This window comes from Leuciscus leuciscus (genome assembly GCF_965113295.1).
Source record: "Leuciscus leuciscus genome assembly, chromosome: 21".
Classification (NCBI taxonomy): domain Eukaryota; kingdom Metazoa; phylum Chordata; class Actinopteri; order Cypriniformes; family Leuciscidae; genus Leuciscus; species Leuciscus leuciscus.
The window spans coordinates 36,879,777-36,893,802 of record NC_138745.1 but is presented as its reverse complement, the minus strand read 5'-3'; the positions used below and the strand labels follow the sequence as shown (position 1 = coordinate 36,893,802).

The window sequence follows — 14,026 nt, the reverse complement described above, 5'->3', positions numbered from 1 at the left end:
AAACTGATTTGCAATGATGAGATGGAATGAGATCCACTTTCCTGTAGACTTTAGCCCCAACACTTATCAAACACACCTGAACATGGTAATCAATGTCTTCAGGATAACTAGAAAGTAACAGGCAGGTACTTTTTTTTATCAGGGTTGGAGCTAAACTCCGCAGGACAATAGGCCTCTGGAGCCAGAGTTGTGCCGAGTCCGACCCCTTCTCCAGAGACTCTATTCGCAGGACAGTGACCCCTCCAGGACCAAAGTTGCCCATCCCAGCTCTACATCAAGGATGGGCAACTCTGGCCCTCAAGGTCCACTTTCCTGTAGACTTCAGCCCCAACACTTATCAAACACACCTGAATATGCAAATTAAAGTATTCAGACAGCTATAGGCAGGTGAGTTTGGTCAGGGTTGGAGCTAAACTCTGCAGGACAGTAGGCTTCGAGGGCCAGAGTTGTGCCGAGTCCGACCTCTTCTCCAGAGACTCTACTCTCCAGGACCGAAGTTGCCCATCCCAGCTCTACATCAAGGATGGGCAACTCTGGCTCTGAAGATCCACTTTCCTATAGACTTTAGCCCCAACACTTATCAAACACACCTGAACATGCAAATGAAGGTCTTCAGATAGCTATAGACATGTGAGTTTGGTCAGGGTTGGAGCTAAACTCTGCAGGACAGTAGGCTTCGAGGGCCAGATTTGTGCCGAGTCCGACCCCTGCTCTACGTAGGCAGTAAAACAGTGCTTAAAGTCAAATCAAGTCAAGCCACCTTCATTTATATAGCCCTTTTACCAATATAGATTGTTTCAAAGCAGCTTTACAGTGATAATAAGAAATTAAAGTAACAGAGATTGTTTTGGCTTTACAGCAGCTCTAGAATAAAGTTATTGTCCAGCTAAAGTTAGTTTTGATTGATTTACTTCCATTGCAAAGATCATTAGTTATTAACTTAGGGGCCGCTAACACAACACCGTTTCAACCGAAAACAGAAAACTTTTAATGAAAAAAGTAATAATAAAGCAATATAGAGTTTGACATTAGTCACTAGGCTAAAGACATGATACTGGTTAGCATAAAAATACACACAAATATTGGGTAAAGCATTCAGTTTTTAATTATATTGAACTATTTGTGTTTTGGCTTTACAGCAGCTCTAGAATAAAGTTATTGTCCAGCTAAAGTTAGTTTTGATTGATTTACTTCCATTGCAAAGATCATTAGTTATTAACTTAGGGGCCGCTAACACAACACCGTTTCAACCGAAAACAGAAAACTTTTAATGAAAAAAGTAATAATAAAGCAATATAGAGTTTGACATTAGTCACTAGGCTAAAGACATGATACTGGTTAGCATAAAAATACACACAAATATTGGGTAAAGCATTCAGTTTTTAATTATATTGAACTATTTGTGTATTCAGGGATTGCCTTCTCCACAACTGTTGCAGACTTAGAATTTGACCAAAAGAAGGCCTTAAAAGGCAGGCCTATTATAATTATGCTGCCTACTTTCTGAAAGAACCTCTAGAACACATATATGATGCCCTCAAATGCTGTCTAGATAGGCAGCTCACTAGGTTTTAGAAAATAACTTATAATTACATTATATGTGGTTGTAATGTGGTTGCTTTCAATCCCATTTTTTCCAAATTTGTGAACGCCAAACACAATCAGCATAGCATAACACAGCATTTCAGTCTACTTACTATAAATATCATTTCAAAAAAGCACTTCTCATTTTAAGACCAGCTGTGTGTGCTGGAAATGCATCTTAGCTTGTGATAAACTCTTACATAATGGAAAATCTGACCATACCCGAACTATCCGTCCTGATGATATCGACTTCAGTTTGAATGTCTCTCGTTTGATTGGTCAAACCCCCTGATCGTTTCTGGTCTCTTTTCTCCTTTGCCAACCCCTCATTTTCTCTCTTTTTCCACGGGTCTCCGTATTTTTCCTGATCTGCTTTTCCGCTGGCCCTTAAGTCATCCTCTTCAGGAATGGGGTTGTACCAAATGTTTCTATCTCCATCCGGGCCCTGTCGCCACTCTGTGATTCTGGTTGGATTCTGGGCCTCATCTGATGCCTGGGGTTTTCCTGTGGACAGTACCCAGGCTCGACTGCTCCTGTCCAGGTGCTGGAGGTAAGCGCCTTGCCCAGAGATCTTTGCTGAGCTGGAAGAGACACACACATCCATAAAGGTCGTAGACGAAGGGGTCAACTCCGGTAAACTGGCCTCAACTGAGTTGCACGGTGCGCTGGAATATCCAAACTCCAATTCAAGATCATTCCGATTTCTCTTCAAGCCATCCTCACTAAAAGTTTGTTGGTTCCAGGCCTGTTTTGAGGCATCAGCCTTTCCAGAGCACAAATCCCAGTCCTGTGGCCCGTAGACCAGGCTAGGACACGGATCTGTGCCGACTGGGTCTCTGCAAGTGGAGGGAAGTTTGGCCCAGTTCTGTTTTTTGGAGACGGTGATCTGGGAGCGTCTGGTACACTCCTCTCGGTCCGAGCTCTCGGTCTCAGCGTGACCTGAGGTGGATGCAGTTGATGGACAACTTTGGAAAAGTTCCACCTTTTCTGTCACTTCTAAAGCAGAGGAAAGAAAACAGCCATTATTGTCATAGCAGGAGTATTTGGCCTTATTTGGTGTTGAAATAGTTGTCTGGATTGGAGTGACTAACATGAAGAATTGATCACTGGAGACTTGCAACATTCAGAAACAGCAAATACCACAAGTAAAAGTGGAACTGGGGGCTATTAACCTTTACAGGGTTTGCTTCCTCCCTAAAACAACATTTCTGAGATGAGTTTACAGTGACGTAGAGCTGCGAAGAGAAGAGGGCGACTGGAAAGAATTAAAATAAGACCAAAGAGGAGGGGTGAAGATATTTACCATCTCCTTCACCCTCGGCTCCCTCTCCCTCCCATCTTGCACATCTGGAAGTTTCTCCAAACTCCCTCCTCCCGTTTTCCCCTTACTCTCCCTCTCTCTCTCTCCGTCTGTTCTTTCCCCTCTTGAAATTATGAACGTGGCTTGTGACACACAGTTAGCCAAATATCTTATCCAGTTCCAGAAGCCATGAATAACTCCTGTGTGTGTGTGTGTGCTCTGCGCATTATCTCTGTTGGCTTGCATGACTCTGGAAGTGCTGAATAAAAACATCTCTTGTCAATCGCACTTTAGTCAACACTGCTCATGAGTGTGTCAAAACCACTGCTAGTTTACAAGGCCAAGACAACATTCAACAATCAAACGCCTAAACCACTAATGCTGCTTAAACACCGCACAAAGATGTGACGAAAGGTTTGACAGATAGAAACGTGCAAGTCTATTTCAAGGGTGCGAAAAGAGCCAGATCAGCTGGGGTTTCCGAGCAAACAACAGAAACTTTCTTTGGTCATTCGATGCCTACATCAAGAGTGTGTTTCAGGAAAACTTCGAATTCAATGTTTGTACGAAATGTGACCTTCGCAGACCTTGTGTTTGAAGAGTTAAACTCTATGTTTCAATTCCAACCCTACTTTTTCTTTCTCAATCAATATCCTGGTTCACTTTAAAATGCGTCACATTACAGAAGCCAAATTGACTTGAAGATTAAAACAGAAAAACACAGATCTCTTTATGCTTCCCTGAACAGGAAGTGTTACAGTAGTTTAAGTGACTTCCTGTTATGCCAAAGTAGCCAAGAAAAAGAGGGAGAGAAACAGAAAGCAACAAGCTAGAGCTACACACATATCGCACACATAAATGCACAGACTGAGAGAAGGCGCAGAAGTTTGATTTACATTTACGAATTTTGGGAGACTTTTATCAATGTATTTATTCTGGGAATCAAACCCATGACATTGGCATTGCTAGCACCATTCTCCACTCCTTGAGCTACAGGACAGCATGCAGTCAAACCTAAATTTATTCAGACACCTTCAACATTTCTCACATTATCTCAGTTTATTCGCTATAGAAGACGGTAATAAAATATGAGTAGAACTCAGTTGATATTTGACTGGTTTTGTCCGTCCTTCTGTTAGACTGTCTCACACATGAATTATGTTGAATATCTGTCAGCTGTTAAATTTAACTACACAATTAGATAATACCAGTTTAGCTCAACCAATCACCAAGCAATGCTTCATTTTGTTCAGTCTGTGTGTAAAAAGAGCATTAGCAATTAAAGAAAAAACACTTCAGCAAAAAATTATCAGGTCAAAGTTTCAATCATTTTTAGTCCCAAATGTTTATAAACGGTAGTCACTGAATGAAGATTTTTTGGGTACAGTATGTCACAGTTTACTTTATTTTGCTCTCCTCACTTATAAATTAACTATAGTGTCCTGCACACACTAGTAAAAAACATATATATACAGTACAGGCCAAAAGTTTGGACACATTACTATTTTTAATGTTTTTGAAAGAAGTTTCTTCTGCTCATCAAGCCTGCATTTATTTGATCAAAAATACAGAAAAAAAATTTATATTGTGATATATTATTACAATTTAAAATAATTGGTTTTCAATTTATTATACTTTAAATTATAATTTCTGTGATTCAAAGCTGAATTTTCAGGATCATTACTCCAGTCTATCACATGATCCTTTAGAAATCATTCTAATATGATGATTCATTATCAAAGTTGGAAACAGTTCTGCTGCTTAATATTTTTTCATAAGCTGTGATACTTTTTTTGGATACTTTGCTGAATAAAAAGTGTTTTAAAAAGTAAAAAAAAAAAAAAAAAAAAGCAAATGTTTTAAAAATAGAAATCTTTTGTAACAGCAATATCCACTACTGGTCAGTCATTTGGGGTCAGTCATTGTTTTCTTTCTTTTTTTGAAATAAATCAATACTTTTATTCAGCAAGGATGTGTTGAATTGATAAAAAAGTGATAGTAAAGAAGATTTATATTATTAGAATTTTTTATTAATTTTGAATAAATGTAGTTCTTTTTAACCTTTTATTCATCAAATATATTAGGCAGCAGAACTGTGTCCAACACTCATAATACATCAGAATATTAGAATGATTTCTAAAGGATCATGTGATAGACTGGAGTAATGATCCTGAAAATTCAGCTTTGCATCACAGGAATAAATGATAATTTAAAGTATAATAAATTGAAAACCAATTATTTTAAATTGTAATAATATATCAAAATATTACATTTTTTTTCTGTATTTTTGATCAAATAAATGCAGGCTTGATGAGCAGAAGAAACTTCTTTCAAAAACATCAAAAATAGTAATGTGTCCAAACTTTTGGCCTGTACTGTATATATCTGGTGCCTGAATAATTTTTGGTTTGACTGTATCCAAAGACGCAAAAATTACGATAAAGAATAAAGAAAAAGGTACAAAAATTATACCCACAAGGAAATACAAAAAGCCAAAACAGGGAGTGATTTCAGTGAGAAACACACAGCTGTCGAGCCGCTGAGAGGATTCAATGAGCGGTCTGTGTCGAGGGCTTTCCTTCACAGCTGGACACACACACTTAACCCTATTCACTATTCATTACAACACCCCAAAATACACACGCTCACACAAAGCACACTCTCACGGGCGTGCGCTGGACTCACCCTTCACCTCTGACGCGACCAGTCTGTGTGTCTGTGTGTTTATGAAGCCGTTTCTGGGTTTAAACAGCACATTGATAAACTGGTCTTTCTCTGTTTAGCTTGTTACGACTTTAAATAGCGACGTGCACCAAACCCAAGACTGACGGACCTTTAGAGCTTCAGTTTACTCATTCATAGACAGTATATCGACTAGGCCGACTAATCAAACAGCAGATGTTTATCCATTTTTACATTATTGGCCTCACGATTGGAGAAGTTGAGAACCAAAATACATAAATAAAGTGCCATTTTTCAAGGTTTCAGATTTTTGTGTCTTTCACATTTCAGCTTTGAAGGAACACGCCGACTTTTTGGGACTTTATCTTATTCCCCGTATCCCCCAGAGTTAGATAAGTCCACACATACACTTCTCATCTCCGTGCGTGCCGTAACTCTGTCTGACGCACCCACCGCTAGCCTAGCTTAGCACAAAGACTGGAGGTAAATGGCTCCAGCTAGCATACTGCTCCTAATAAGTGACAAAATAACGCCAATATTTTCCTATTTACATGTTGTGATGTGTATAGTCACAGCGTGTACGAATAACAAGGTCACATGACACACAGCCATCTTCTAACCGTATACATACTGGGAACTATATTCTCAGAAGGCGAAGCACTGCTACTTCTGCGGAGTGATTTGCTCGCTACTAGCTACTAGCTATCTAGTCACGTTGGTTTTGTTGACGGAAGTAACAACGGTGCTTTTCAGGTGTTGCGCTAATCACTCCGCAGAAGTAGCAGTGCTTCGCCTTCTGAGAATATAGTTATTTTGTCACTTATTAGGAGCAATATGCTAGCTGGAGCCATTTACCTCCAGTCTTTGTGCTAAGCTAGGCTAGCGGTGGGTGCGTCAGACAGAGTTACGGCACGCACGGAGATGAGAAGGGTATGTGTGGACTTATCTAACTCTGGGGGATACAGGGAATAAGATAAAGTCCCAAAAAGTCTGCATGTTCCTTTAAAACACTGAATGTTAAACTCTGCAACAAACACAGATCAAATTGACCTCTAATGCATGACAGATTTATGCAGTCAGTTTGTTGAAAGATCAAATGTGATGAATAATCCAAAGGCTGGCTTGTTTGTTTGTTTGTTTGTTTGTTTGCATGTGTGTTTATTTACCATGTTTGGCAGTGTGAAATCATTAGTGGAAATGTTTGCTGAGAATATTCACGGCGTAACGGTTAAAGAGTTTTTCCCAGAATGCCGATCCCTCCCCCTTCATTCGCCCATATAATTTGAGACATCCGGTCGCTCTCATCTGCCCTGAAAACACAAGCCTAACTATTAATAATCACATCAGGAAAGACTAAAAACATGCAAGCAGATCTTCAGTTTCAGGACATTTATATCTCAACACATCAGAACAGCAATAATAAAGCCAACATAAACATGCATGATCATTTAAACTCCACATTTGAGCATGCTTTTGGAGAATACGCGAGTCCAGGCCCAATCCAGAGGGAAATACATGCCTCTGTCTCTCCAGATCCCCGTGAAGATGTTTACTCTGAGAGCTCGACCCTCCAGATCTGAGGAAACTCACTCCTAAACATCTGCAGTCAATGCTCTCCGTCATGTTTATTGAGTAATATGACTATATCTGATGGTCAGAGGTCTTCGACTAGAGCAGAAACACTAGTCCAGGGGCCGGTTTCACACAGATAGACTTTGACTATGGCTTAGATATAGGCCTAGTAGATAGTCAGACTTCAGATAGACATCTAAATCAGACCGTTGCACAACGCACTTAAGACTCTGACTATCTTAAGTAGGACTACACTGCAATGCATTCTGGGTAAAATAAGACACTTTTCAAAACAAAAAAACATGGCGGATCGAGTAAGCGCATTCAGCCGCTCAGTGCAGTTTACCCCAGCGGAACATATGTGTTTGTTGGAGGAGTATAACAGTTACAAGGACATTTTACTTGGGAAATTTAGCGGAGAATGTAGTAACAAGAAGAAATGTTTAAATTATGAGCCATTTTCCCTTTTCTTTTGGCTGTTTGTAATGTAACTGATTGTTACTGCTGGTTGCCACGGTAACAGAGTCTTAGACCTAAGTTAGCCTGGGGGTAAGGTGTCTGGGGGTAAGGTGTCTGCGGGTAAGTTAGCCTGGGGGTAAGGTGTCTGGGGGTAAGTTAGCCTGGGGGTAAGGTGTCTGGGGGTAAGTTAGCCTGGGGGTAAGGTGTCTGCGGGTAAGTTAGCCTGGGGGTAAGGTGTCTACGGGTAAGTTAGCCTGGGGGTAAGGTGTCTGGGGGTAAGTTAGCCTGGGGGTAAGGTGTCTACGGGTAAGTTAGCCTGGTGGTAAGGTGTCTACGGGTAAGTTAGCCTGGGGGTAAGGTGTCTGGGGGTAAGTTAGCCTGGGGGTAAGGTGTTTGCGGGTAAGTTAGCCTGGGGGTAAGGTGTCTGGTAAATTAGCCTGGGGGTAAGGTGTCTGCGGGTAAGTTAGCCTGGGGGTAAGGTGTCTGCGGGTAAGTTAGCCTGGGGGTAAGGTGTCTGCGGGTAAGTTAGCCTGGGGGTAAGGTGTCTAATGTTTTTGGTCTAAATTAAGTCAGTCTTTATTTTTGTGAAACAGTCTAACTTGCATTAGACTAGTCCATGAGCAAATTTTAGACTTGTCTAACACTATAGACCGGTCTATAATAGCTTTGTGAAACCGGCCCCAGTGTGAGTTCAAGAAAGCTAGACAAGAAAAAAACAATATCTGAAGGCCTCGATGTGAACTTGAACAATCTGTACTGTTGGTTGAGCTTCTTATCTCAACAATTAATCAGCGCCACACAAGATTTATCGCCGCTTCGGTTTCACACAGAACAGCACTGGACATGTGGCTGGACTCCCACTGAAACACTCCATTATTAGCTCTGAAATACTGTTTTACACACATTCTTGAGTGTATGTTGAGTTTGTTCATCACAAGTGATGCAGATTGTACATTCTCTGCAATGCTCTATTTTTTCAGACTGGAAGTGGGTCTCACTCTCATCTCATCTCTGTTTATGTCTGGATTATAGAATTAAACATCAGCCCAGAACAGCATTATCAGTGTATTAGTCTGACCAGATGCTGACAGCTGCATTTCTGCTTGCATATTTTCCCAGAGTGCCTCAAACCGCACATTACAATCTACTTCTGTCTGGAAGCAAGCCCACACAATCAGAACGCTTTCCCATAAGAACAAACTAAATTATTTTTTGGATGTTTGTTTTTTGGAACAATGCAAATATATGCTGTAAGCAACACAGTTAAAGTGAATACAATAAATTAATATATATATGCAAAAGAAATATATATAACGTATTTAAATAATTTTTTATATATAATTTATGATATATATATATATATATATATATATATATATATATATATATATATATATGAAATAATGCATAAATTATAATTGTATAAGTATATTAAAATGCTTATTTAATAAAAAAACATTCTGTAATAAATGGGAAATTAACATTTCTCCAAAAATGCATTTATTTAAAAAACAGTTATATATCTATAAATAATTGTATTATATATATAAAATAGTGAGTAAATATTTGTATATTATCAAATTAATTACATAAATTAAATTAATACATATTCATAAATACAAATTATGTATAAATACATTTGTATAAAAATGTTTTATATATAATTTAAAAGAATATATATAATAACTATATAAATTAATTATATACATTTATAATATTTATTATATTATAATATTTTGTAATATTCTAAATTTATAATATATAATATTAATTATATACATTATATACATTTATTAACTTAATATTTGATAAAAATATTAATATATTTTGGTAAATAAATAATAAATGGGAAAATAAAATAAGAAAAATACATTCATACAAAACAGATTTAATATAGATATATGTTATATATATATATATATATATATATATATATATATATATATATATGAAGCGTTCAGATGCAAAAGCCTCTAAGTGCCATCTGAAATTTTCTTCTAAAATGAGCATTTTTATCAAGCTTGTATGTTTGACAATTGTGAAATAACTGAACATAGTTATTTCACTTCAATGGCAATGAAAATTACCTATTAATTGTCATTAAAGTGAAATAACTGAACCTAAATATACAAGCTTGATAAAAATGCTCATTTAGAAGAAAATTTCAGATGGCACTTAGAGGCTTTTGCATCTGAACTCTTCATATATATATATAACTGTGTGTGTGTGAGTGTACTACCATGATATATACTATGGTATTCCACAGTACTCTAATGAAGCTCAGACTGGCCTGTTGTTCTAATCTGCACTTCCAGGAAGAACATCAGTGAGAGGAAGTCATTAAAATAGAAACTACACAGGAGATCTCGACAAAACTGATCCGAGTAACACAGTGTTACGTCCTAAACTCTGCAGCTCCATGATGTACAGCATTAGTGGCGTTTACACCGCATCACACATCAAACTATCACTATTGTTCGTAGAGCTGGATGATAAACCACACGTAACTCATCCCACGTGTGTCGAGGCCTGTAAGCCGACCGATAATGAAGGAATGAATGAAACACTGAGGCACAATGATGATAGAGATCTTCTGTTGGAGAGTTGTGTAAACAGTCGAGACCCTGAGCCACTAGAGAAAGAAATTATGAAGCAAAAAGACATTATGTGTGTGTGTTTACACTCCGATGAGGAGAAGCGGGAACATGCCGTACTCATGAACGTTCCTCGTGATGTCGGAGGAATCTCGAGACGAACAGCAGAAGATCAGGATCATCACATCAGAATCAGTGCAGTTATTAATACACTACATGATTTAATAACTCAATATCAGTTCTGTAGAATCTCTTTCAACGAGCGGCGACTCGTTCAGACTGTCAGTCAGGTCAAAGGTCATGTGGTGTATCCAGCCTTACATCTACAACTGTTAAAACACGCTTTCAATCCTTTAAATAAAGCTGAAATAAGATAATTAAATAAATTTAATTTAATATACACACACTCTCTTATACACTCTCAGACACACACTCTCACACACACACTCTCACACACACACTCTCACACACACACTCTCACACACACACTCTCACACACACACACTCTCACACACTCTCTTATACACTCTCAGACACACACACTCACACTCTCTCACACACTCTTCACACACTCTCTCACACACTCTCTCACACACTCTCTCACACACTCTCTCACACACTCTCTCACACACTCTCTCACACACTCTCTCACACACTCACTCACACACTCACTCACACACTCACTCACACACTCACTCACACACTCACTCACACACTCACTCACACACTCACTCACACACTCACTCACACACTCACACTCACACTCACACACTCTCTCTCTCTCTCTCTCTCACACACTCTCTCTCACACTCTCTCTCACACTCTCTCTCACACTCTCTCTCACACTCTCTCTCACACTCTCTCTCACACTCTCTCTCACACTCTCTCTCACACTCTCTCTCACACTCTCTCTCACACTCTCTCTCACACTCTCTCTCACACTCTCTCTCACACTCTCTCTCACACTCTCTCTCACACTCTCTCTCACACTCACACTCTCTCTCACAAACACACACACTGCTCATTGTGCATGAGTCACATGGACTACTGGAGGAAAGAAAGGTTTGGAACATGATGATGGCAAATAAATATTCCTTCAAAAAATGACCATGTATTCACAGAAAGCAATTCAATTCTTGGGAAACTGCGGATCTTTTAGTAAATCTCTGCGGGCGCAGATTCTGTGTGGCAAATCGAGAAACACACACACACATCCAGCAGAAAGAGTTTTCTGTTTTGGACTCTCATGTGGTTCACAGATGCAGTGATGAAGCAATCTATTGACCCTCACTGACGAACACACACACACACACACACACACACACACACTGATGAACACACACACACACACACACACACACACACACACACACACACACACACACACACACACACACACTGATGAACACACAAACTGATGAACACACACACAAACTGATGAACACACACACAAACTGATGAACACACACACACAAACAAACTGATGAACACACACAAACTGATGAACACACACAAACTGATGAACACACACAAACTGATGAACACACACAAACTGATGAACACACACAAACTGATGAACACACACACACAAACAAACTGATGAACACACACACACACACACACACACACACACACACAAACTGATGAACACACACACACACACACACACACACACACAAACTGATGAACACACACACACAAACACACAGACTGATGAACACACACACACACACACACACACACACACACACACACACACACACACACACACTGATGAACACACACACACACACACACAAACACACAAACACACACACACACACTGATGAACGCACACACACTTACACAAACTGATGAACACAAACTGATGAACACACACACACACTGATGAATACTCACTCGATGAACACTCACTCTCTCACACACACACACACAAACTGATGATGAACACACACACAGATGAACACACACTGATGAACACACACACACACACACTCACTGATGAACACACTCTCTCACACACACTGATGAACTCTCACACACACTCAGCATTAGGTTCCTCTGGGAAGCAGTGATACTCTCGACAGTCGTGGAGTTGCAGCTGGGATCGTAATTCCCGAGAGTTCACATTCCTTCTCTCTCCGACTCTCATACTTCCAGCTTCGCTGTTTTTCTCCCTCTTTCCTGATGGATCTGAGTTGGTCAAACTTGTGGCATAACTATATTCTTCTGAGTATGTATCCTTAGTGCACAATGCAATCCCAGAATGCATTGCGACGTTTACGCATTTGGCAGGTACAAAGAGATTAAAGACAAATAATGCAAAACAATAATAGGGATGCGCGATATTATCTGGTAGTTGATATTATCGAACAAAATAAAAAATGATGCTGATAAGATGATGTGTTGAACATTTTTTTATGTTTTTTTTAGTTCTAACAAGTAAGGAGACCTCGAAACTCTAAAACCGGAGTGAAAAAATACAGTTTCTAAATCATTTATTTATATATCAGTATCAATAATTCACTTCAGTTCAGACGCTGCCTCTGTAACAGTAATGCACGCGCACACACACACACACACACACACACACACACACACACACACAACAGAACATCCTGTTCTCTGAACCTTATCAATATTTCTCAGACTCATTCCTCACAGAGCAACACTGACTGTAGACAGCATTACAACACTCAGCCTGAGAGCAACTGCCACTGTGTTTATGTACACACACAAACACACACTCACTCACTCACTCACACACTCACTCTCTCACACACTCACTCACTCCCACAATCACTCTCTCACACTCACTAACTCACACACACACTCACTCCCACAATCACTCTCTATCACTCACTCACTCACTCTCACAATCACTCTCACACTCACTAACTCACTCACACAATCACTCTCACACTCACTAACTCACTCACACAATCACTCTCTCACACTCACTTACTCACACACTCACTAACTCACTTACTCTCACACTCACTAACTCACACAATCACACTCACTAACTCACTCTCTCACACACACACACTCTCTCACTCACACACTCACACACTCACTCTCTCACTCACACACTCACTCTCTCACTCTCTCACTCACACACTCACTCTCTCACTCACTCACTCTCTCACACACTCACTCTCTCACTCACACACTCTCTCACTCACACACTCACTCTCTCACTCACACACTCACTCTCTCACTCACACACTCACTCTCTCACTCACACACTCACTCTCTCACTCACACACTCACTCTCTCACTCACACACTCACTCACTCTCTCACACACTCACTCTCTCTCTCACACACTCACTCTCTCTCTCACACACTCACTCTCTCTCTCACACACTCACTCTCTCTCTCACACACTCACTCTCTCTCTCACACACTCACTCTCTCTCTCACACACTCACTCACTCTCTCACACACTCACTCACTCTCTCACACACTCACTCTCTCACACACTCACTCTCTCACACACTCACTCTCTCACACACTCACTCTCTCACACACTCACTCTCTCACACACTCACTCTCTCACACACTCACTCTCTCACACACTCACTCTCTCACACACTCACTCTCTCACACACTCACTCACACACTCACTCACTCACACACTCACTCTCTCACACACTCACTCTCACACACTCACTCACTCTCACACACTCACTCACTCACTCTCACACACTCTCTCACTCTCACACACTCTCACACACTCTCTCACTCTCACACACTCTCTCACACTCTCTCACTCTCACACACTCTCTCACAATCACCAACTCCCACAATCACCAACTCCCACAATCACCAAC

General features: G+C 40.0%; 1 protein-coding gene and 1 long non-coding RNA gene across 2 annotated transcripts in view; both read right to left on the bottom strand.

Moving 5' to 3' along the window:
• The window catches only part of syde1 (synapse defective Rho GTPase homolog 1), a 31,841-nt gene that overhangs the window by 12,895 nt on the left and 4,920 nt on the right, over window positions 1-14,026 (bottom strand). Inside the window, exon 2 of the mRNA XM_082152402.1 lies at window positions 1,807-2,580. Coding sequence (XP_082008528.1) covers window positions 1,807-2,580 — 774 coding nt within the window. The remainder of the gene's footprint in view (window positions 1-1,806; window positions 2,581-14,026) is intronic.
• Window positions 4,919-7,458, bottom strand: LOC309485577. The gene is made up of 2 exons (XR_014201230.1): window positions 7,354-7,458; window positions 4,919-7,234 (listed from the first exon to the last, which is right to left on the bottom strand). It is a non-coding gene; the product is annotated as an uncharacterized lncRNA (long non-coding RNA).